The sequence below is a fragment of the Mollisia scopiformis genome (assembly GCF_001500285.1).
Source record: "Mollisia scopiformis unplaced genomic scaffold LY89scaffold_18, whole genome shotgun sequence".
In the NCBI taxonomy this organism is placed as follows: domain Eukaryota; kingdom Fungi; phylum Ascomycota; class Leotiomycetes; order Helotiales; family Mollisiaceae; genus Mollisia; species Mollisia scopiformis.
In genome coordinates, this window is record NW_017263598.1 from 512073 (window position 1) to 535751 (window position 23679).

The following is a 23679-nucleotide window of genomic DNA, read 5'->3' on the forward strand; positions in this document are numbered from 1 at the left end:
TCTTCGTTAAGCTTTTCTAGGAATCTATTTTCATTGATAGTTGCGCTATCGAGAAAGTAAGGAGCATTGGTAGCTTTGTTCATAAAATCGAAGTACTTGAAGAGGGCTGTGTGAGATGGTAGTGACTTTTGACTAATACCTTGACCTGGATTTGTGGTTGTATAGGGTTGTCAGAGCTGAACATTCGCGGAATCAAGATGCCTCGCTTAATAAGGGGCAAGGTAACTAACTCCTTTTTTTCATGCTATATAAATCATCCCTTTATCAGCGAGGAGCTTCGGATGTGAAATGCAACTTAGCGCTATTTATGTTGGATTTGAGTATAAAGGATGGATTGAGATATTGCCGGAGAAATTGGGTGGGGGTAGCTGCGGAAATAGCTTGAGGGATGGGTAGGCATGGATAAGTTACGTCTATTATCGATTGCAGATTTCAAACAGGTGTGGAATTTCAATCTTTATACCATGGGTTTAAGAAACGTATCCAGAATCTTGAAGGTCTTGTTAGCGGAAGTCCCACAACCAGTAACTCCTACCTAGTCCCTGACACAGTCCTCACATTTCGCAAATCATAAACACACAAAATGCAAATATAGGAACCCATCGTCTCTTCAAAAACTTATGCATTCATCATAAACATCAACATCTAAAACCTTCATCAAATTACAAAAACAATAATAATCCCCCCTCACGCCCACGAAAAGTGCTCCGAATGCAAATACACCCCACCATTCCTCCTCCCCCGCAAGATCCCCAAATTCTCCCCCGCCACCGCGTTCCGCACATCATTCTGCATCGTCGTCGGCCCACACACAAAAACATTCAACACCTCACCCATCCCCGCCCTCGCAGCCTCCTCTCGAATAATCAACGGCAGCGTCGGTCGACCCTCGAATTCCTTGCCGGGGACGCTGAGATCGGCGCCTTTGACCGGGACGTCGATCTTGTCGGCGGAGGACGTGGAGCCTTTCGAACTCACGGGGTGGTGGCTGTGGGAGAGGTCCGCTTCTTCGGCTGCGGAGCCGGTGAGGTAGACTTGTACGCGGATGTGGGATGAGGAGTTTGCTGCTGTCGGGTATTTTGATAGGAGGTCGGAGACGGCGCGGAGGAACCAGACGCGGGAGGCGATGTCGCGGGTTGCGAGGATGACGCGGAGGGAGAGCGGGCCTGCTGCTTGGGTTGGGGTATGATGCATGGGCAGGGCTTCTTTGTCGTCGGTGAGGGTGAGGCCGTGTCCTGTGTCGGTGGAGAGCGAGCTGGAGGTGTGGCGGATGAAGCGTTCTATGAAAGGGAGACACCAGCCTGCGCCTGAACCGCCGGCGATCACGAGGAGGTGGTCACTTTCGTTGTATCGCTGGACGTTGATTCCTCCGTATGGGCCATCGACGAGGACGGGTACTGAGACGCCGGGTTGTTCGAGGGCGTGTTGGTATAGTTTGGCTGTGAAACCCCTTTGGTGACGGATGTAAAAGACGAGTTCGGATGGCTCGTTCGGGTTTATTGATGGAGAGGAGCAGATGGTGAATGGGTGAGCGGAGATGGCTTGCGCGAGACCGAAACTCGTGAAGCGGAGGAAACAGTGCTGCCCGGGTGTCCAGTCGAATTTGGCTGGGACGACGATGCGGGTGAAGCCGTTGTCTTCTACGAATATCTGGGCTCTCTGGCTGGTGCCGTACTCGAAGCATGTGCGGAGCCAGGGGTAGAGGTAACAGGGAACATATATAGCCGCTGTGGCGACGAAATAGTTCCTGTAGAGTTAGTGCCGATTTTGGTATGTTAAAGGAGTTAGTGTTTTTACCATGAAGTGAGGGTCCAGTCGCAGTGCCAAAAGAAAGTGATCATAAATACAATAACAGCGAAGAAATGGGTCAGCTTGAAGAACTCATACCCAAGATTCCTGTTCTTTGTGTTAGCAATGTTCTCCACGTTCGTGTACTTTTGAGTTTACACACCGGATGGTGCTGTGAGACATAAAGGTAAGCCACGCTTGGAAAATGAGTGCCACGATGCCGGTCCAGTAGAATAGCAGGTTAGACGAGAAATGGTACTCCATGTCATGGGATCGAATGTGAAACACGATGAACGGGAACGTGTGCAAGAGTGCCAGGATGAAGAAAGCATAGGAGATCCATCTATGGAAGACTTGAAGTCTCTCGTACGAAACTCCCGTTACCAATGTAATCCAAGAGGTCTTGGTCGCTGTCGCACTACACAATATTAGAGTCTCGAAATGATATTGATGCTGACTTGACTTACAAGATAAACGGCATACAAGCCGTAGCCATCCATCCAGATCTCGTAGCGAGCGCTGGCGAATTTCCATAAAGCCCACTTGACCAGTAATACACTCCTGGAGCTAATTCCATACCTTTTCCACAGTCAGCCAAGCTTGACGTAAATTTGGATATATCTTCCACAACTTACAGAAGAAGAATACAGTCCCAGCAAATCCTAACAGCAAGATTCCTACCGTAGCCGAGTTCCACCGAATTGCCTTGACGTGAAAGCCACGGTACGACAGGTACCGCACAGCTGCGATCGATTTCTGCCATATTGGTGGCCCTCGAAACTTGCGATACCCTAGCACGTACGACGAGAGAACATGACCGATAATGAAAATGCCAATGGCGGACAGGAAAAAATAGACGGTTGGTTGCGCAAAGACGTAGTCAGCTATGTACCTGACCCAGATTGTTAGTTCTAGAAGGGTTTATTGATGGACAAATTCATACCAGAAATGCCAACGTTCCATGTACCACGCGCATTGTTCAGCGGTCAGTGGGTCGCATTCGAAGTCACGACTCCCATCTAACTGGAGGGGTTGAGAGAGCCAGGCGGCCATTGTGCTGAATGGTATCGAAGATCCGAATTACTCTGTTCCTGTTCACGGTATATTGAATGAGGCAAGACAATCAATCTTGCCAGACTTTGCGTGAGATGGTAGTAGAAGTACGAAAAGAAAGACGGGCAAGATTCGATGCAACCAGACCCTCGAGCTTGTCACCATTATTACGTTCTCGAACTCGCTCTGGAAGCGTCCTTCCATGTAACCAGTAATGGAGCCCATCTCATTCGGCGAACGTAAGAGGCAACATGCTCCACGACCCACAAATCCCAAATCTTCTCAACATTATCAATCCGAGGATCTCCTCACAAGAGCAAAAGTCCCGTGGTGGACATGGTCACCATCTGGATAGCTTTCAGAGGGTTTGCGCATTTTGGAGCACTTTTGAGCAACTTTCCCACGGCACGGACTCGCGTCAGCGTAAGAGATTTGCTGAGAAAGCTACAAGCGAGAGCCCGGGACGAGTAAGAAGCCCACGGTAATTAAGCACATTTGAGCTACATCCCCAGTAGCGGACGTGCCAAGCGTGCCAAGAGCGGCGACTCGTCCAACGGCAGCGTCCGGAACCCCACTCGCGGGCGACGGGGTTGCATTTGTGCCCCATGGTGATGGAACTGAAGGGGATGTCCAGCGAGTGGACTTTAATGTGCCAATTCCACTACAAGTTATTTCAACGAAGAAAAAAATAAAGTGCAGTACACACATACATCTCTACATACTAGATTTTAAGCTCTGTCTCTGATAGCAAAAACTATACTCAATTTTTCTTTCCAAACTCTCGTACGACAAAGTACTACCAACGGCAAGATGGACAGCATGTCCGGCATGACAATGACGACCACCACGTCCGCCATGGACATGGCAGCCTCCAGCACAATGGCAATGGCCTCCTCAACCGCCTCCTCTTCAATGTCGATGTCCTCCTCTTCCTCGGACATGATGGGCATGGACTCAATGGCCATGACGTTCTTCACCGCAACCGATACACCATTGTACTCCATGTCCTGGATGCCCATGACGACGGGCCAGTACGCTGGGACCTGCATCTTCCTGATCGCGTTCGCGACCATTTTCCGGGCTCTGCTTGCGGTCCGGGTTAACTTCTTTGAGTTTTTGAAGGTGCTGAAGTATCGGAGGGAGGGAGGGGGAGGGGTGAAGTTTGGGTATGAGGAGAAGGTCGCGGTGCGGCCGTGGAGGGTTAATGAAGCGGTGATGTTGGGGTCGATGGATGTTGTGCTTGCCGGGATTGGGTATTTATTGTTAGTATCGAGTATCTGAGCGAGGGTAGGAGAGGTTGCTAACGCTGTGAGATAGGATGATTGCTGTGATGACGATGAACGTTGGCTATTTCATGTCTGTTCTCGCTGGTGTTTTCTTGGGCAGCTTTATCTTTGGTCGCTTCATGGCTTCCGCTGGCGGACATTGAGTGCGGGTCGTGCAAATAAAGTCATTGGAGGCACTGGTCCATAACGGATAGATTTAGCAAGGTTTTCGAGATGGCGTTGCTGGCAATTGTGTTTCTTAGCAATACATTCAGGGGGGTTGTCGTTGGGAGGCTGAATGTTCGCTTAGGCTGCGGGATAGAAAAGGGGCAAGCCACATTCGTCTGTCTTGCGCGTCAGCGATATCGAAAATGCAAGTCTTCGCTCAACTTTCCTGATTGATTATTGTGTCTTGAGTTTCACTTCATCATTTCAATCACAAAAAGATCTCGAGAATTCAAACACATTCCAAAACATCTCAAATTTCAAAAATCGCAGCATCCAAAGTATCGACTTCGGCGTCCATCCAATCGAGGTCAGTCAATCGATCACAACACCTCCTCCAGGGATTCCGAAAGACCTCTAATCACGGGAATTGATATCTAGAATAGGAAGCTCTGGACTGCGAGCTGATGTGGATCGATCGAGCGGAAGAGCGGCAACCTCCCGGTCCCGTCTGTTAGAGATAGTGCGAAGAAATGAGGATATTTGAGAAATATAGGTGGGGTTGGAGGAGGAAATGAGTCAGAAAAGGGAAAGCCACGCTCAAGGTAGTAAGTAAACTTGATTTGTGAGGATTCTTGGAGAGTTTATTGGGGCAAGGATCGAGGTCCAATGGGTGGAATGTTTGTATTTTGCGTGTTTAGATGCGCAGTGGTATGAACATAAAACAATGTTGAAGTTTGAAAAAGATTCGTGACCGAGCGTAGTGACTGATCCACAACCAAATGAAGTATGTATAGACAAGAGATACAAAATCCTTCGCTATGCAATCCAAGACATCGTGATAATCCATTCGTGCCGTTCGAGACGTGATCTTCATGCACCATTAACTTCGTGCCTTAGATACCCATAAATTCCAACCTGTCCCTCGAAGCCGTAAGCCGAAAGAAAAGAATTCATCTGAAAGATATTTTCCCCTATGGTCCCAGAAATAGAAGGAAACTGGTCATTATCTGACGGGTGGAAGAGAAAAGAAGAAAAGAAAAAAGCAAAGAAATCGAATACATCGTCGCAACGAGGTGCATCATCCGTCATGCTCGATCGAAAGATGCACTAAGACGTATGATCTGTATAATGCGGTGCATCTCTATCCGAAAGCCCATCGTACATCGTCGTATCGACAGGTTCCTGGACGGAGGGCCAACCAAAAGGACGGGTAGGCTTTTGACCATAATTGTTTGTGTTCGAGCTATGAAAATCGAACGGTTTCGCAGCAGGTAGAGGCGCGATGTTCCTTCTCGAGTTGTTCATCTGTGGCGTTGGTGTATTCTGATGCGCAAAGATCGCAGGGTCAACGAATTTGCCATCGTCGCTCAGGCCAGCGGAATGCACGCCACTACTGAGATTTGAGTAGTAGGCGGAGTCAGCGGACTTGCCGCTGCCTGTTGATGAGTGCTGTGCTGGCGTTGATGGTCTTGGGAGTTGTGAGAAGGGCGTGGTTGGCTGTAATGAGTCGAAAGATTGGCTAGCCCGGTGCGCAGTGGGATAATATGCGTTGCTTTGACTTTCTGCTGTAGGTTGCAAGTACAATGAGCTGGAATATTGGAATTCTAAAGGGAAATCCGTGATAGTCAAAGCAGTGGTCAGCTGTTGGCTCTCGTCGTTGTCCGATATATGACTGTAAGTAAGCGTCTGCCCGACCTCGTAGCATCCAAGAAGTTGTTGGCGTGATATTCTTTCTTGTTCAACAGCAATATCTGTCAAGAGTCTCTTCTGGTCCAGAGTCAGGTTTAAGCCATTCAGGTTGTTCAGTGAGGCGCTAAAGTTATCACCGAGCTGGCGAGCCATTCGTTGCTCGAGGAAGAGATGAAAGGTGTCGGATTCCGCCGGGTCGGCAGGTCCATCCAAGTCCGAATCTGCAATATGTCAGCATCGGTTTCCTAAGTAGCAGGAATGTGTCTTACATGGAGAATTTGGACGTTCTTCCTTGGGAAACAACAAAGCCCATATCGCCCACCATCTATCCTCGCTTGTCATGTTGCGCTGTGGCCTCTTCCGAAGCTGTTCCCCGACTTTACGATGGATGCCCTTGGATGTCCTATCTGTCAACGGACATCGAAGAGCACCTTGTTCTGGCAGATGTGCCGTCAATTCGCCTTCGTCAGCAAATTTCTTTTGACATCTGTCGCATGTGGGAGGATCTGTGTGCACCCGATATAGATGTTCCCTGGTTTGGTTAGTCAACGCTACACTAGCAAATACAATGTTGAAAGCTAGTAACAGCATGCAATAAAAAGTGATGACCAGGAGTGACTTACTTCAGACGACTTATGTCTGTCCATTTTCCGGCGCATGTCTTATATTGCTTCCCAGTAAAGTCGTTGATGCTAAAGTATAACGGATCATGCTTGTGGAAATGGCAGGCATACCACTTCTTGGGACCATTGGGTTGGCGCGAATCGCCTCTGGGGCTCTGAGAATCCTTTTTCCTGTTTCCATCATTGCCATCGCCTTCATCCTCACCAGCATTATCCTTGCGATCCCGCCCATTGCCTGCTGGGCGTTTCCCTCCTTTCCCAGATCCAGGTTGTCTACCTACTCGAGATTTCGAAGATTGAGCAGACGGCTTCTTGGATCCAGCCGAGTTCGAGTTGCCGGATGCGCATTGCGCGACAGCTTCAAGCGTGATGAGCTTTCGGTACTCTGGCGAGGTTGTGGAAACGATTCGAGGTATGTCAGGCTTAAGAGATGGCCTGTCATACCATCGTGATGGTTCGTCTGCCCAGTGGCCTATGCCCTTTGTATTCAACAACCAGCTATTTGGCAGGACATTGCCCAGAAGAGAAGATGTTGACTCTTCACCAGGGACGCTATTGGAGCGTCGCACAGCATGATGTGCGGCAGACTTATCACTGTGCTGATAATCATGGGCGATTGGTGTCGGGTAGGTATGGTTTCGATTCGCAGGGTATCCGTGACGAATCGTGTGATATTTATTCTTCTCTTCTAGCGGTCCACCTCTCGCAACTGACCGATTGGTGCCCTCTATCCCCTCATTTCGAATGCCTACTTCTGTCCGATTCGTGGCAGTATCTTGTCGAACGTTGCTCCTCAGCCTCACAGCTTTCCCCACAATCTCTTGCAGCGATTGTGCCGACTTCTTGTATGCAGGTCCTCGACGTTGCAGTGTCGCAGAATCTCGTACAGGGTGCTTTGAATGATCAGAGCTTGGAGCTTCTTGGGTCGGTTGCGTATGACTTGTACGAGGGGAACACTTCACGGCCTCGGCATACGATCTGGCTATCTCCTTGTCATTCTTTCCAGGATCAATTCCCAAGCCTCGAGAGGGCCCATCCTCGAGGCTGATGACCCTCAGTCTCTGTTCGATGTCTCCGTCGTTGGTGGAGTATGTCTTGCTGGTGTGAGTATAGTTCTCGCTGGCATCGTCTTCCTCGTCCTCGAAGTCGTCGTGATTGAGGGTTGCCGACTGGGAAAGATTGCGAGGTTCCGCGAAAGCAGTGATAGTACTTCCTATATAGTTATTTGTCAGCAAGCTTGGATCTTTGCACGTCCAAATGATAGAAGAATAATCGTTGAAGACGACTTACCTCTGATTTGTAGTGGTGGAGAGTTTCTGGGATCTGCGTTACGGGGAAAAGAGAAAGTTGGAGCACGGTGACGATCACCCGTTTGCTCGAAACCATGGCGGCCAGCCATGATTGCTGCAAGGGTTGACTACACTGGAGAAACATCGTGTCAGTCGTGTTCATCGCACGAGTCCCTTGATCCAAAATTGTGACGAGGAACAAACACATACGAGTAGACAGACTCGGGACGATCCAATATATTCTCCTTGACCGAATCAGTTGGTGGCTTGTTGGTGATTGTGACTTGTGCAGCAGTAACGTTGGACGGGCGTTGCGGGAGGTTGCAGCGTGCAGTGATGTTTTTGGTGGGATATGTCCGTAGAGGTCTTGGTGTCGCAAAGTTCATATACGGACCAGATGAGGCTCTCGAGACTTTATTAAGCTTCATGGTTCTTTGCTGTCAAGAAACCCCAAAATCTATTGTAATGAGCATTTGCGTGTTCTTGGAGAGCTTCTCCGGCTCGGTCGCGCTTCTCAGTGGACGAAGGACCCTGTCCTTTGGTTTTGGCGGGGTAGCAGGGAGGGCGACTGCCTGATTATCCACAACGCCATGAATGCCCCAAAGTTGCATACTTATTTCCATCTAAGCGGATTACGTTATCTTGGCTCTGGAGAGTTGGACTGGATTGAGAGCGACTTTGCAGAGTAAGTTCTCTTGTTAAGTCGATCCCTTTCATCAAAATGCACCGATCCAGTACCAGCTAGATCCCGGCAACGAGCTGCCAAAACGCAGGAACGAGCATTTGCTCGTTACGAACTGCTCAGCACACGTTCTTACAGGCCATGCATTTTCGCGTTTGTTTTCGCGTGGGTCTTCCGGCTGCAGCCATGTACCCTTTCTCTCACCGAGAAGAAGGGCATTCTTGGGAACCAAAATACTTCATAACCACGACAAAGCTGACTAAAACTGGAATCGTGGTCAGAAGTCAGCAACGAGACACAACGTTCGCTGAATAAAGTAACTGCTCGGTCTCCTCTTGTAGTGAAAGAGTCCTCGCTTATCTCAGGGGTAAGCTCACCACTGCATACCAAGTCACACATCACAACTTATCCGGATCCTGGGGCGAAGCCTACTTGTTCTACCCCGCCTCGTCATAAAATTTTCTCCAAGCATTGTTTCTTCCACTTGGGCAGAATGGCCGAAACCAGAATCTTCCCAGACAAAAACCTCGTCTCTACTTCAAGTCTAGAAAACCTACCCAAGGAACTCCACAGTCTCATCTTTCAGGCCTTGCCCGACTGCGCATCTCTCCAGGCACTCGTCCAGGCATCACCATCGTACCACGCCTCTTACATCAGCCAACGCCAACACATTCTCTCGAGAGTACTTCTCAACGAGCTGGGTCTCGATGGGTTGTATCTTGCCTTCGCGCTAGAACAAGTTTGCATTCTCCCTTGGCTTCAACGGGATTACGAAGAGCAGCTTCATCTATTCCACCAATCTTTCTTTGGGCACTTTTTCAAGCGCTTTCTTGACTCTGCGACGACGGATTGGACGCCGGACACCGATCTCGATACACTGACGTGGATTTGTCGACGCCATTGGCTGATCCGCTCTGTAGCTCTTGAATATATCGCAGATAAAATCAAGGTCAATCCTTTGACCGGCAATGTTGTGCGCAATGGTCAACCAGCTACAGCGGAAGAATGTCGCCGTAAATATCGCGCGCTCTATCACTTCGAGATCTATCGTTGTTTATTTGTGTCCTATACTTTGACGGGCGATACAGAGGATGCGTATTATTATCAACAACGAGTGCAGCTCGGTGGCTGGGAATACGGGACATCGATGCGATACCTCCCGAATATTGATGTTTGCGACGCAGAAGGAGTGGCATGTGTGCGGAAGTTTCTCTCTAGTCAGTACATGAAGCGGATGACAACAGACTGCAGAGAGGAGCTTCAACGCTTGGAAGACCATCCACCTGATTGGAATCCGATTTCAAAAGGCATATATGGATTCTGAATACCATTCCCACTTTATTAATACTAACTCCAATGCAGTTGACGTCGACTCGAGCGAAGAGACTAACTTCAGAGGTTGGACAATGAGCTACGAAGAAGAAAAAATCGACTACTGGATGTCCCTTGGCCTCGGTTTCTTCAAAAGAGTCTCTCGAGCTCCGACAGTCGAAGATAAAGCGCAAATTCTATACCAGAATCCGTGGAGACGGACTCAATTCATCTCGAAAGCTGTCAATGCGGAGTGTTTTGGCCTAAGAAGGCGATGGCAGTGCTCGGCTCACGGAATGGATTATGATCATACCACAGAGTCTAATGAGGGGTTCAGGGTTGGTAAATGGTGGAAGACTTCAGGTAGAGGTCTTGTTGGGTATGATCGTGAGACCTTGCAGGATTGGGGGTATATATTTTGGGATCAGAGTCGTTTGGATGCTTGGAAGATGGAAGCAGAGGCGTCGAGGCCTGCTTCAAAGAGTAACTCAAGCGAGTAGAAAAATACACATTCCATGCTGAGTGGTCTATGACGCCAGGACATGTGAAAAGAGCAATTTGAGGAATTGCTGATGACAGACAACTATCTCTGTGTCTCTTTTACCTCCCTCCGCGAACTGCCTCCTCGTTCTCTCCATCTGGCAATCTGCATATGGAGCATCCATACATCGAGGTCCATCCCACTTCTCTCAAATGTCCAATAGGAGCATCTCAATCGTGCATTCTTTTCACTTTAATGACAAACTATTGCTCCCCAAAGTCAGGCAGTGCCCGGTTCATCTGAAGTGAGATTAAGCATTCGGCTAATCTCCAGATTTACTCGCTTCCAGAATAGGAATCGAAAACACTCTATTCATACGATTCGGATCTTTCGTTAGGCTGGTCAAGCGAAAAGCAGATTTAAACAGCTCATTGACGCTCATTTAATCCAGTAGCGGGTAAAGAAGCTTGTAAGAGGTCATAGAGTTATGTAAGAAAAACTCGCCAAGCCACCACCATTTGAGGGTCAGTTGCTTCGCTTGTTACAACCGTGATTCTTCCACGCGCGGAACGAATATACAATTTGAAGTTTTCAGTACGCTTACTAGAGCAGTCTACTGTGGTTATATTGTTTTGGGATTCCCATGCTATTTCCAAAAGCCAGCGCGAGCACACCTTCGAGCTTCCTCATGGGCAAACAGAATTTCTTGAGGCTTAGATCCTAAATTGGCTTCAGACCGACCTATCTTTGTCTTCAGAGGTGGGAAGAGACTTCTTCCAGTACGAGAACGAAGCGGTGTGGAGATTCAGAAGTTCATCTAAATTCATCCTTCACCATGATCGCGAGTATTTGCTGACAGCATTCATTTGGCAGCGACATCTGAAGTTGCACAAACACTCAAATGCGCGGCGTAGTCAAAGACAAGATATGTGAAGTTGACGTGAAGAAAAGGTATATAAGTCGTAGTCAACATCCACGATGATCTCCATCCGACACGCAAGAGTATCTTCTTTCATCTCGTCCTCTCTTCTATTTACTATTTGAGATCAGTTGCACCTTTCAACTAGCAGTAGTCTTTCAAGTCTCATCGATCATGCGTCTCCTCTCCACCCTCAACTTGTTCCTTGGTCTCTGCGCCAGCAGCGTCCTTGCAAACAGCCTCTCAACCACAAGGTAAATCACATGAACACTCATTCAAAGCCCCACACTAATGAGTCTCTAGCAATCTCATCAAAGATGACAGCCTCGAAATCACAGACCAACAAGTGCGCAGCCACACTAGAGACTTCGCACCCCTCAAGCTCCGAGACCTCGAACTCCTCTCCATCACCAGCGACGCGCTCGAATCTCGAACCCCCGACACCAACACTGACGACGAAGCTCTCCGACGCGTCCGCGTCGAACAAGACAAAGTCGGCACCGGAAACGCAGACGGGATAGAAGCCCTCGTCGACGGCTGCGCCGTCGTATTCGCCTGGGCCGCGGGTAACGTGTACTGTGCTCACATCTCCGAGAACCACGAGGCCACAACGGTAGCTGCGTTGGGCAAATTGATCGGCTCGAAGAAGATCGAGGCCATTACTCTTGATTGGCCGAAGGATGCGAGTGGAGAGGATCCAGATGGAGAGGCGATGTTGAAGAGGATTGAGACGGCGATTGAGAAGTTCAATACGGGGACGGGGAAGGTTACGCCAAAGGTGACGCCGTATTCATGGGCGCCGATGTCGGCTGGTCAAACGTTTATTGCTACGCCTAAGGATGTGGGTGTCAGTACTGAGAGCGCGGCTTGATGAGTTACTTGTTTGAGATATGGGAGTGACGACGTACTAGAGACTTGAGGAGGAGCAGAGCATAATGATTAGGTAGAAAGTTTGATTGACCGAGAAAAGCATCTAAAGGTTTACTTGAGAGAATCTTCAATAGAGGCCTAATGGCCATTTGGTGACTATCATCTTCCTTGTTGTAATGAGGAATATCTTCCTTGATGTTCTTCTCATGATCTGGGTACTCATTTCCAAGAGAAACACTTGTTTTCGAATTGCAGAGCTGGGCACGCTCTTAACACTATGTGTTGAAGACCCATGATATCGAATACTAGGCACATATCCCATTGTTGTAACGAACGCATCACAAAGAATATAATGACATCTGCAGCATAGTCTAAGTAGCTAAACTTGGAGTATGTGAGAGAGTTCCCATTTTCGTGAGACAGCACGTGCATTTGGCCAAGAACAAAAACAACAGCGAATTATCTCAGGAACCTTTTTGACTGATGGAAAACATTTGAACGGTGCTAAACGATCACGGGAACGTCGACTTTAGTAAATTTCTCTGTTCAAGCCTCTAGAAATGCAGAAAAACAGCAAATACTGAATCAGGCAACAATGACGAACCATATGCAAATACAAAACTTATGCAGCACAAAAATCTCTCAGAACACTAAGCAGTACTTCTCTCTCTAGAGACAAAGGCCAAAACATGCTTTGAAAAGCTTGGCATCCCGAGTGAGGACCAAATGGAGCTCCACGTGACCATCCGATTTGAGAAATGAGCCGTTTCCTAAGATAACCTTAACCTTGTATCATCGTCTGCTCTTTTCTCTCTTCTGCATCTTTTCATCTCAAGAGAAACCCTCCATTCTTCTGAACTAGAAAGATGAAACAATGCTTAGCAATAATCCTCGGCATTCATGACATTGGTCAAAACGATCCGATATGTCCAATGAACTCTTTCTTGGATGACAAGAGTACCTAGGCAGCCAGTACAGAGGACTGCGCCTTTCGAGTGCGCTGTTTCAGACAGAGACTATGATTAATGGAAATCCTCGATCTCTGCACTCTTCGTTTCTTCAAACATGCTGCGCCCAGCGGCGTGGCAGGAAGCTATGCCTAACGATACTGGTAGTGATGCCGATCGTTTGAAGGCACGTGGCGGTGCATCACTTCGAAACTTTCAGTAATATCGGAGAGTCAAAAATGTGCTTTGGAAGAATATGATTTCATTCTTGAGCATGGTTGTTGGGAGTTTGCTTTTCTCGCGCGAGGATTTTTGGTTTTTGCTAGCAAAATGCCGGTTGCCGCAAGCGTGGTGCCAATGATCGAATTCGAATTTCAGGAATGAACTAGCTCTCGTATTGCAACGAACTGACGTCCCTAGCATAAGCAAACCTAGATTCACCATTCGGATATCTGCATGGCGTGTACGTACAACTCACGTACATTGAAAATCAGGCTGAAGCATGGAGAAAGTATTCATTCACCTTGAGGTTTCGCAAAGTCACACGCCACACAAGGTGTGACGAGATTTCTTTTGACCTTTGAACATCATAAACTTCCACAATTCAAGACAGCCATGCCAACATGAATGTTCGCACCACTTGTACAGGGTTGATTCGAGCCCTGAGTGGTTGTCTTTCGCATTTCTTGCGCCAATACAGTCGTAGGCTTCGCGCCCTCTTGTTGTTCCTCTCACTTTTGATTTTCCTGGAAATACTCTGGACATGCTCAAGGTCTACTCCGGCGACGAGAATATTGAAAGGAGGTGGGGGATCTGAGCTAACCAATACGTACAAGCAACGCGTCTACATCGCAGCACTACACTACAATGACGAAGAACTTCTGAGGAAGCATTGGATCCCGAGCTTGTTGGACTTGGTTCAGCATTGGGATCCTGAGAATGTCTATGTATCGATAACAGAGAGTGGAAGCTGGGACGGGACGAAGGATGCTTTGAGGGACCTGGATAATGAGTTGGAGAAACTCGGTGTGGAGCGAAGTATCGTCGTGTCAAATCGTACTCATGAGGATGAAGTCACTCGCAAACCGGCTGCCAATGAGACGGGATGGATCCAGACCCCAAGAGGAGAGCTGGAGATGAGAAGAATACCATTCCTGGCAGCCCAACGGAATGAAGCCATGAAAAAGATTCAGCAACTTGCCTCCAGGACCGAGAATCCGAGGGTATTCGACAAGATTTTATGGTTGAACGATGTCATCTTCAAGGTATTGAGGACTTCCCATTTCAATTGTCTTCAAATAAGAACACACTAACGGCTTTTCTTTGCAGACTGATCAAGTTACTGCCCTCATCAATACTCGACATGGCGACTACGCAGCAGTCTGCTCGATAGACTTCTCCCACCCTCCTGAATTCTACGATTCCTTTGCAACTCGAGATATCAAAGGACAAGCGCCAGTCACCAATTTCTGGCCCTTGTTCAACGCTCCCGAATCCTACAAAGCCGTCTCGACATACTCCCCTGTACCTGTGCAATCCTGCTGGAACGGTATGGTAGTCTTTGACGCCAAGCCCTTCTACCACGAGCCCACTCTACAGTTCCGAGGCATACCCGATACCCTAGCAGCTATGCATGTCGAAGGTAGCGAGTGTTGTTTGATACATGTTGATAATACCCTGTCAAAGGATAAAGGCGTATGGTTGAATCCCAATGTCAGGGTTACTTACAACGAAGAAGCAAATGATGTCGTGAACCCGGAGAAAGGCGGTTGGCCCACTTCGAGCGGGAAAGTACAGGGGATCTGGAGGAACCGATGGGCGTGGTGGACCGGCTGGCCTTGGAGGTGGTATGCGGAGAGAAAAGTGGATAGGAAGTTGAAGGCGTGGGAACTTGGGGAGAAGGCTGAGGGAGAAGCGCTGCGGAACGAACCAGGCAGGATATGTTTGGTGGACGAGATGCAGATTTTGCTTGCAAATGGATGGATGCACCTTTGATCTTGACCACCTCGAAAGCGTGTCTTCTAACCTCACAGAAAAGGACCACAGAAAGCTCTGAACAAGAAACTCGTGTGAAAGCGGCTCACATGCGCACGGACGTAGCGGGAAGCATCATGCAGGGGGATCTTTTTCGAGAACCAACACATGTCGTCGTCCCATCACCGACGATCCGTCTCGAGATGTCGTTGGCTCGATGCTCAAACATCCCAATTGAGTTGTCACCCCTGAAGTCCAATCACGGGCCTCTTCAGCTGTTCCGAAGGCAAAACATCATGGAACAGTGGCGTTACGCCTCAAATCCTTCACAAGGCTCACCAATCTTGGGGTTCCTGTCAACTATATTTGACTTTCTTTTATTGGCAATATTTCCAGCTTGTCTACGACAAGTTTCTGTCATCGTTCAATCAAGGTCGGTAACTCGAGCTTGGGATCCGGAGAAGTCGCTCCCCCGCAATGTGGCGATATGTTGGAGAGAAATAGCTGAAGTGGATTGAGGACAATCAATTCTCCGCGCGCAAAACCTAAGACATGCAGATGGCATCGTATCAGCCTCCGGGCGCAGTCTCACTTTCGAACATTGGATATCTTCTTCCTTTTTCATTCTGGGCGGGAAGAGCAAAATTCTCCTATCCTCTTCTCTCACAATTTTTTTGCGACTTCATTTCTCCTTTCTATTCTGGTCTTTGTAGTATTTTCCATCTAAGCAACAACTTAACACACTCGTTCAATTGTTCTTTCCGTTTGCGACATTTAACACGCTCTTTTGTCTCTCATTCATATACCCTCGCTACATTAATCCGAACTGTTTGACTCGACGTCATTTCACACCACCACCACAATCTATCTATCAATCCTTCGAAAACTCTTCTTTTGCGATTGTTGATGCGGAAACAGAAAGAAAGATGGATTTACACCATTTCCGCGCCCATCAAGGCTCTTTCTCTCCTTCCAACCCCTCAAACCCAGAACTCACGATCACGGGATCGCAAACCAGCAATTCTCCCACAAGTATCTACCCCTCATCATTTCCCCTCCCATACTTCCCTCATTGACATGTTGAGCAGCACAAACATTCATCTACCAACCCAACCCCCTGATTCCCCAACGCGGCATCCTGAAAAGCATCCCTTGGGGCCAAGAAGACCAAGAACTGCAACCACAACCCCAAACCCTCTCCCAATCATCCTTCTCCTCACCCCTCGCCTCGCCCTCTCACCTTTTGCCGGGAGGAATGCCCGTCCCGGGCGCCGTCGGTGGTGGGGGATTTAGCTACGTGAAGAGTACGAGGAGGATTACGCCGTATAGGGGGTTTGCTTATACGCCTACTCGTAAGTTTCCCCTTCTTTTCCTCTCATGTGAAAGAAGGTGTGTTGATAAAATACCTAGGACCATCGACGGGACGGCTGTCGAGGATTACGATTGGGGATCCGGATCGGCAGTGTGGGTTCTGGTGTTGGTTTATGTTTTTGTTTGCTTGTGCGGCGATTTTGGGGTTGGGGAGTATGTGGTTGTTGTGAGTTTCCCCTTTGATTTCTTGAGTTTGAGTTGGCTGATAGGTGGGGTTGTAGTCAGGTGTTGATTTTTGCGCATCGGGACTGGCCGGCGGATGAATGATTGAGATGAGGGGGAGTGTGTAGGATTTAGGAGAGATATTATGATTGATGATAGATACATACCCTGTTTTTGTAGTTTGACCAAGTCTTTGGAGCGGTTCTTGTAGGATATGAGGTTAGAACACTTAGAGGGAGGGAGTGCATGATACATATTGTGGTTGGAGTTTGTATGCTGTACACGAGATACGATTCAGATGTATTTTAGCCATTTTCTTGACCTGAGAACACTTACACAAAGTTACCAAGAACGCCATTAGAAATATGCAATACAATCATAGAAAAACCTCTCTATCCCAACTCTAAAAGCACTTAACAACTCTGACTATACAACTGACTCCCATCAGCCCCCAACACCGCAAAACTCGGCACGGCATTAAAATCCTGCAACGTAAACCAAAACGTATTCATAGCATAAAACGCCGTACAAGCAACCTGCTCCCAATAACTCCTCGCCTCGTCCGTTCCCGATACCGCCAAATTCTTCGTCGCTCCATTGACCGGCCACCCCGTCTCCGTAACCCACACGCTGGCCGAACTCCCCGCCTTACTAACCGCTGCTCTCACCTGCTTGACACCATCCTCAAACAGCACGCCTGCGTTCGAAATAGAGTTGTTTTGCAAAGTCTGGAAATACGGATACACGTCTGTCCCGACGAAATCGCAGGCCCGGATCACGTCGTGGTTCGAGGTGTTGCTCCACGCGTTATTCGTATCGACGTGTCCGATCTTCAGCGTCCCGTTCCAGCCAGGCAGTTCGGACAACATGCCTCGGACGTCGTAGATTTGGTGCGCGAGGGAAGCTGCGCTTATTGTTCCACGGTATAAGTCTTCTGAGCCCACCGAGACGGCGAGGAGCCAGTCCCAGCCGTGAGCCTTGATTGCTTGCAGCAGAGCGCCTTTTTCGTTGTCGTAGGTGGAAGAGGCGGAGAGGATGCCGACGAGGAGGAAGGTGTCGGAGGCGATGGCCGCTGGGATGGCGTTCGCCAGTGTATTGCAGGTGTAGGAGGAGTAGAGACGGACGGCGTTTATTTTATTGGGGAGTTTTTTGAGTTGGGCGAATACGGATGCCCAGTCGCTGGGGGATTTGCATGTTGAACCGTCGGCGAGGTAGGACTTTACGGAGAAGCCGCGCCAGTAGGCTGATGCTTGGGTGGTGAGGAGAAGGATGGGGAGGAGGAATTTGAACTTCATGGTGGATGAAGTTGGAGATATAGAATGCTTAGAGAGAAGAACATGCGAAGTTTAGAGGAGGGGGAAGTGGTGTTTTGCGATGATGAAGGATGGGAGAGATGGAGAACTGCGGGAAGAATGATGCCAAAGATCACCATGGTACGCGGCAGCGTTCTCAGCTGCCAATGCTGTTCCGTCTTCTTGACATGACAAGCACCGATGTATATGTCATAATCTCAACCCGGCCAAGGACTGCTAGGTCGTCCGCTCTGAAAATCTAATCTCCATCTAATTTTGTATCCTTGTCTGTCATACCAAAAAGATAAAATTGCATAAAAGCTAAGATATAAAAGTACGGTTATGATCGACAGTGCGGGACGAGAAAAGACTATTAGTGCAGATCACGTCGGTAACTGCTAGGCGGATATCTATATCCCGGCCCCTGCCAAGACCCAAGTCTTATCAAGATTTAGCTTGTCAACGGCGGAAAATATGGCAGCTGAAGATTGCAAGGTTGGAAATGATCGTAGGTTCCAAGACCGTGCCTTCGGGAGGGAAATTTTGAGCGACGAGCACGTAAGGACGAAGAGAAGATCGCGGCGGAGCACATAAAATGACGATAGCAATAATTGTTTCGTATTTTTAGAAGACTATCATGAGATTTTGTATGGAAACGATGCAACAATACAGTGAATGCTGTGCTACATGAAGACAAGAAAGAAAACAATCATGAAACAAATGAACATAGGAAGACTTGAAGACAAACGAAATAGAAAGAATAACGTATAAAATGTCCAAGTTGCCGACTCTTCAACTAGAAGAGTCATCGCCCAGATCACAACGTAGTAGGAGGATTCCACTCTTTCCAATCCTGCATATCTCCCATCACCTTCTGCACCTCCCAAACGCCATCCTTAAAACTCGCCAAACACCTTCCATTCCTCCTCACACTCCTGATCTCAACTTTGGGAGGCTTCTGCTCTCCATCTTTCCACAGCCGCTCAAACCAAACTCGAAGATTATCCGTCACGGTCTGTGACTGCTCTTCCGAGCCGGCGAGACGGAACGTATATTTGTATGGGGGTTCTTGGAACGTGATATCGTGCTCGTAATAGTAGAAGTTGTCTTCTAGACACCCTTTCACGTCGTCGGGGACGATGTAGACTTCTTTGATGGGACGAGACTTGAGGGAGTAAAGTGCAGAGCGAAAAGCATCTGCTCTGCTGTCTAGCTTGCTCATCCATAACTTCCTGTCGATCGCCAAATACTGCAGACCAGCTAGCTCCATCCGCGGGCCTGTAGCAGTAAAGAACCCCTCAAGATGCCGAGACTGGAACTCTGGTCCCAGATAGATCGTGTCGCGAGAGAAATCGACATAGGTTTTCTGCGCAGGATATGGTTTTACGAGAGGTTGACGATACGGGATTGCTTCGTACATGAAAGCGCGGAATTGGCGATGAGGGTTCGAAGGATGATGTTTCCAGTCTAAATACTCTTGATTCGGTTCAAGAGCAGATGTAGAGGAACCAATCTCAACTACTGTGTAGAGTCGAAGAGCTTCTTCTCTGGACTCGCGGTTGACACGGAATATGACGGGAGGCTTTTGGGGCGGGGTGCTGAATTTGATTGGCGTGAGGGGATTTCTTGATGTATCTCCCCAGGAACGTATTTCGATGACTCGAGGAGGGGAGGCATAGTTCCACTATAGCAAGTTAGTACTAGATTTTCTCTTGAGGATAAGAATTAAAAAGAAATGTTCTTTGAAATGCTAATGCACCAAATTCAACAACTAGCGAGGATGAAGAACAAGAGAGCGCGCGACATACGACTTTGAGGCGGAGTTCGAGAGGTAATTTAGAGAAGGGATGAAAGGTAGTATGGTACTGGATCAGGACCTCTCTCTTTTGGGGTTCCTCCGGTCTGGATGGGCATGTCCATGTCACACGAGCTCGCACCGAACTGTAACGGAGAGAATATGACATATACTGGACGATTCCATTTGGGTCGTGCTCCTGCGTAGTCATAAGAAGAACTCAAAATGAATGTGCAAATATGAAGGACTGAAGATAGTGAGAGCTAAACAAAAACAAGAGCAGAAGAGAAGTACCAGAGAAATGGAAATGGAATCTTGTTCACAAGTAGAAACGAAAGCAAGTTGAGGCTGAACGATACATCATGTGCATGGACACCTGATATCGAAAAGTACTAAGACCTCGCCCTCGTATCCAACCGCTTACAGCCTCAGAGTGACGCTGCATCCTTCATTGGCTGAAGACGTGAATGAGGCTGCATCGCGATCAATAGCAGACCAGACTGCAATACGAAGAAGATTATATCTTCCAATCAACAACATACCCCGCGATCTGTAACGATCAAATGAGAATCTTGCGTGATGCAGTTGAAGATGTTTGGAGAGAAGTGAGACTGCGAGAGTGGGATTTTTAGCCCCGCCATCCTCATCACAAATGCACACCCAATCAATCATCAGCCTTGCATGCTCGCCTTACGGCCCCTCAACACGCACTTCGTGAGATATTTGCACACGCTCACGCATCGGCAGAGACGGAGATCTGATATGTCTGCGAAAGTTAACGGTGCTGCTGCGCCGGCAGATGCATCTTCTCTCGCTCCTAGGAAGCTGAAGATATTAATGCTTCACGGTTCGTACCCTGGCAACTCTCGTTGTCCCCCGCAACACACAGTTCCTCCTCTCCCTCCATTCTTCTCACTACTTTGACTAACGGTACACTTGTACACAGGATATACCCAAAACGGCACCCTCTTCCACTCCAAAACCCGCGCCCTAGAAAAAGCTCTCAACAAAGCCTTCCCACCGACCAAAGTCTCTCCCCTCTTCTCCTCCTTCCCCGGCGGGATCCAGCTCCTCTACCCCACCGCACCGCTCAAACTGCGTCCAGCCGATATCCCCGGTTTCGACCATGGCTCCGACACCGAGCCCGACGCCTGGGGATGGTGGGTGCGGGAAACGGGTTCGGGGCTCTACACTGGGCTCGATGACGGCTTCGCCACCATCCGGGACTCTATAAAGGAGATGGGCGGTATAGACGGAGTCATAGGATTCAGTCAGGGGGCTGGAGCTGCTGCGTTTGTGGCTTCGCTGCTCGAGGATGGACGTGAAGAGTTCTTTGCAAAAGATGCTAATGCATATAAATATCCCGCTGGTTGGAAAGAGCTGAAAACAGAATTGGGACAAGGACCACTAAAGTTCTGCGTGAGCTACAGTGGGTTCTATGCTCCGCACGAGGCTTATAGGTCGTTTTATGAGCCGGAGATCAAGACGCCGGTGTTGAATGTTATTGGGAGTTTGGATAGTGTCGTGGACGAGGGGAGGAGTACGGGGTTGGTGGAGAGGTGTGCGGTGGGGACAAGAAAGGTGGTTTATCATCCTGGGGGCCATTTTGTGCCGGTTGGGAAGGATATGATGGGGGTTTTGATTGGGTTTATTAGGGAGTGTTGTAAGGATAAGAAGGTGGAGGAGAGTGTGGAGGATATGGATGTGCCGTTTTGAGGTACTTGGAAAAAGAGGAGGCTAAGGGATAGAGCGTATGGGTATATAGATTATATTTTCTGGCATAGCACGGCGTCGTGGCATAGATGGATAAAGGGTCATGTCGATCCATTGAGATACCTAGAATCTAGACTAGTGTACAACGGTATCATGAAGAAATCAGACTATTAGCACATACAAAGATCTTCCTCTAATGTGCCTTCCCAGTTTTGGACGCCTTTGGAGCCTTTGCTGGCTGGATTCTGGCCATCATCTCTTCCTTGGTGATCAGATGGTCGATTCTCTCCAACAAACCTAGCAAACTCTTCATGTTCCCACTCCACTCATTAAGAACATCATCAGCATCTCTGGGCTTGGCGAAGCTGACTATTCTGGCAGGTCTGTCAATCTTGGCATAGACAGTCTTTGCGGTGACAAGCTCGCTGATGTACTTCTCAGTCTCATCTTCTGAGAGATCAAGCAGTTGAGTCAAACGAGGCATCCGAATGCGGGTATAGTATTTGGCAACGACACGAACATTGTGCTCAATGACACGCTTGCGTAGGTCTTCCCATCTCTGGTTTGCCTTCTTGTCGGCCGATTGCCCCAGAGCTGCATCAAACACATCAGTACCGCAGAGATGTGGACCGTATTGTTTCGCAACTTCAGGCCATCGCATGAGTTCGTGGACTGTGAAGAGCTTAAGGAGTTGAGCATCGGCAGGGACTTGGGAATTTCGGGTGTCTTTATGAACGCGATGAAGGAGATCGGATTGTTCGTTGTCGTAAGGAGCAAGGATAACATAATAGATGATTCGTTGCAGGACCTGCTGAGGTTAGAGAAGTACTTGGCGAGGAAAATGAGAGAACATACCGAGTGAAGCTTTTGTGGATCCTCCTCAACAGCCTCAGTGTCTAGAACCTGTCTGTAGTGTTTGCAGACATCCAGGTACTTGTCATCGTGCTTCGCAAGGGTGATTTGCAGTTCGTAATATCGCAACTTGAGGTCTGTAACATCGTCCTCAATTGGCTCTGGTACTTCCTCGCCCTTCTCTCGTCTCTTCTCACGATCCTTCTTCTCCTTCTCAAGTTGTTCCTCAGTCTTCTTTGGCTTCCTTGACAAGTACTTTGTGCTGATCTTTCGACTCAGAATACCAGCCTGTGTCCAATCATCATTCTCTATGCAGAGTGCGACTTGTGCCAAGATGAATTCGGTTTTCTCTCTGCGCTCCATAGATCCAAAGGTCTCTACTTGTAGCTCAGTCAGGATGTCCGCAGCCGCTTTCAAGTCACCTTGCTCCTTCTTGATATCGGAGAGAATTTTAGTCACACGAGCTCGCTCGACTTCGACAAAGATCTTCCCCTCAGTGACCGTCCGTAATGTCTCGATGGCTGTCAACTTTGTCTCCAGGTTCGGGGCTGCATCCAGGAATCCCATCACCACCTGCACCATCTTCGTGATCGCTTGTTTGAGTTGGCCATGCTTCTTGGAAAGCAGAAGAACCTGCTCATTCAACAAACTCCAGTCCCCTGAGTCCTTGCTGATTGTGACGATTGCGACGAGAATTCGGGATGTGGATGCAAGGTCTGAGGCCTTCTTGATGTCAGCATGAGCAAGCTTAATGCGTTGGTTATTTACCTGTCTTGTTTGCTTCTCCAAAGCTGTGAGTTTCTCGATTGCACCTTGAACATTAGTCTAGGTGAAGGTTAGCTCTGAAAATTCCACTGTTGATGGGCTGCGTGCCTGGGCGAGCTTCTCAGCTTCAGGAAGTTGTTTATCAACCTCCTTGGAAAAGTCCTTCTCGGGCTTGAGAACCTGCTGCTCTGACATGATGGGTTCGAGTTGTATCAGGATTCAAGGAGGAGAGTGAGAAGGTGTCGTGTGTCGTGTGCGCGAGTTTGTTTGCAGAGGAATTGATTTCCAGGTTGACTTGGTCGACGCGGCTAGGTTCTGAAGCTCACAAATGCACTAGCGGCTTTTTCCGCCTCATCAACCTCCATTTCACGTGAACGCCCTTCTTTCTTGCTGTATCTTTCATCATTTCTTTTCTTCAGTCTTCACTTAGTTTGAAGCTCAATACCAGTTCATGATATCCGACGATGTCTGCCGAGCATAATTCATCTCGTCTGAGATTTCAAGGATACGGATGGAAATCTGGCCTGCTAGGCCTCATGACAAGTGGCTGGAAGACGAACAACGCGATTGAACCTTATGTCGCCTTTTTCATTGCGTGGCATTCCCAATGTACCGAATTTACTTGTCTGGTGAATCTTCTACAGTCTTGATGCTCATTTCATGCAAATCA

The 23679-nt window shown here is 48.4% G+C and overlaps 11 protein-coding genes across 11 annotated transcripts; 6 read left to right on the top strand and 5 right to left on the bottom strand.

Annotated features, from left to right (window-relative positions):
* Positions 1-687: 687 nt before the first annotated feature.
* LY89DRAFT_708955 (uncharacterized protein) lies at positions 688-3253 on the bottom strand (the record flags this gene model as incomplete). The annotated part of the gene is made up of 6 exons (XM_018217718.1): positions 2732-3253; positions 2424-2680; positions 2256-2367; positions 1952-2206; positions 1798-1896; positions 688-1747 (listed from the first exon to the last, which is right to left on the bottom strand). The coding sequence occupies exons 1-6, from the start codon at positions 2839-2841 to the stop codon at positions 688-690; spliced, it is 1893 nt and encodes a 630-aa protein (XP_018068194.1). The 5' UTR covers positions 2842-3253.
* Positions 3254-3798: 545 nt separating this feature from the next.
* LY89DRAFT_591007 (uncharacterized protein) lies at positions 3799-4270 on the top strand (the record flags this gene model as incomplete). Its single annotated transcript, XM_018209633.1, has 2 exons — positions 3799-4103; positions 4159-4270. 2 exons carry the CDS (start codon positions 3799-3801, stop codon positions 4268-4270), a joined length of 417 nt encoding a protein of 138 aa, XP_018068195.1.
* Positions 4271-5780: 1510 nt separating this feature from the next.
* LY89DRAFT_148693 (uncharacterized protein) lies at positions 5781-8188 on the bottom strand. Its single transcript, XM_018205378.1, has 6 exons — positions 8086-8188; positions 7877-8008; positions 6587-7799; positions 6233-6495; positions 6101-6184; positions 5781-6041 (listed from the first exon to the last, which is right to left on the bottom strand). The coding sequence occupies exons 2-6, from the start codon at positions 7983-7985 to the stop codon at positions 6013-6015; spliced, it is 1698 nt and encodes a 565-aa protein (XP_018068196.1). The 5' UTR covers positions 7986-8008; positions 8086-8188; the 3' UTR covers positions 5781-6012.
* Positions 8189-8802: 614 nt separating this feature from the next.
* Positions 8803-10026, top strand: LY89DRAFT_148688 (uncharacterized protein). Its single transcript, XM_018205377.1, has one exon. It carries the CDS (start codon positions 9051-9053, stop codon positions 9879-9881), a length of 831 nt encoding a protein of 276 aa, XP_018068197.1. The 5' UTR covers positions 8803-9050; the 3' UTR covers positions 9882-10026.
* Positions 10027-11442: 1416 nt separating this feature from the next.
* LY89DRAFT_736839 (uncharacterized protein) lies at positions 11443-12139 on the top strand (the record flags this gene model as incomplete). Its single annotated transcript, XM_018220178.1, has 2 exons — positions 11443-11522; positions 11572-12139. The coding sequence occupies 2 exons, from the start codon at positions 11443-11445 to the stop codon at positions 12137-12139; spliced, it is 648 nt and encodes a 215-aa protein (XP_018068198.1).
* Positions 12140-13203: 1064 nt separating this feature from the next.
* LY89DRAFT_708957 (uncharacterized protein) lies at positions 13204-15106 on the top strand (the record flags this gene model as incomplete). The annotated part of the gene is made up of 3 exons (XM_018217719.1): positions 13204-13304; positions 13786-14350; positions 14415-15106. The coding sequence occupies 3 exons, from the start codon at positions 13204-13206 to the stop codon at positions 15078-15080; spliced, it is 1332 nt and encodes a 443-aa protein (XP_018068199.1). The 3' UTR covers positions 15081-15106.
* Positions 15107-15781: 675 nt separating this feature from the next.
* On the top strand, positions 15782-16834 carry LY89DRAFT_148809 (uncharacterized protein). The gene is made up of 2 exons (XM_018205379.1): positions 15782-16091; positions 16145-16834. The coding sequence occupies exons 1-2, from the start codon at positions 15986-15988 to the stop codon at positions 16660-16662; spliced, it is 624 nt and encodes a 207-aa protein (XP_018068200.1). The 5' UTR covers positions 15782-15985; the 3' UTR covers positions 16663-16834.
* LY89DRAFT_687196 (glycoside hydrolase family 17 protein) lies at positions 16714-18083 on the bottom strand. The gene has a single exon (XM_018215448.1). It carries the CDS (start codon positions 17885-17887, stop codon positions 17006-17008), a length of 882 nt encoding a protein of 293 aa, XP_018068201.1. The 5' UTR covers positions 17888-18083; the 3' UTR covers positions 16714-17005.
* Positions 18084-18483: 400 nt separating this feature from the next.
* Positions 18484-20248, bottom strand: LY89DRAFT_687197 (uncharacterized protein). Its single transcript, XM_018215449.1, has 2 exons — positions 19693-20248; positions 18484-19568 (listed from the first exon to the last, which is right to left on the bottom strand). The coding sequence occupies exons 1-2, from the start codon at positions 19888-19890 to the stop codon at positions 18702-18704; spliced, it is 1065 nt and encodes a 354-aa protein (XP_018068202.1). The 5' UTR covers positions 19891-20248; the 3' UTR covers positions 18484-18701.
* Positions 19815-21629, top strand: LY89DRAFT_148899 (uncharacterized protein). Its single transcript, XM_018205380.1, has 3 exons — positions 19815-20284; positions 20427-20526; positions 20626-21629. Exons 1-3 carry the CDS (start codon positions 20243-20245, stop codon positions 21393-21395), a joined length of 912 nt encoding a protein of 303 aa, XP_018068203.1. The 5' UTR covers positions 19815-20242; the 3' UTR covers positions 21396-21629.
* On the bottom strand, positions 21238-23307 carry LY89DRAFT_708960 (26S proteasome non-ATPase-like protein regulatory subunit 12). The gene is made up of 4 exons (XM_018217720.1): positions 23118-23307; positions 23013-23069; positions 22248-22967; positions 21238-22200 (listed from the first exon to the last, which is right to left on the bottom strand). Exons 1-4 carry the CDS (start codon positions 23202-23204, stop codon positions 21586-21588), a joined length of 1479 nt encoding a protein of 492 aa, XP_018068204.1. The 5' UTR covers positions 23205-23307; the 3' UTR covers positions 21238-21585.
* Between the last annotated feature and the right edge of the window lie 372 nt (positions 23308-23679).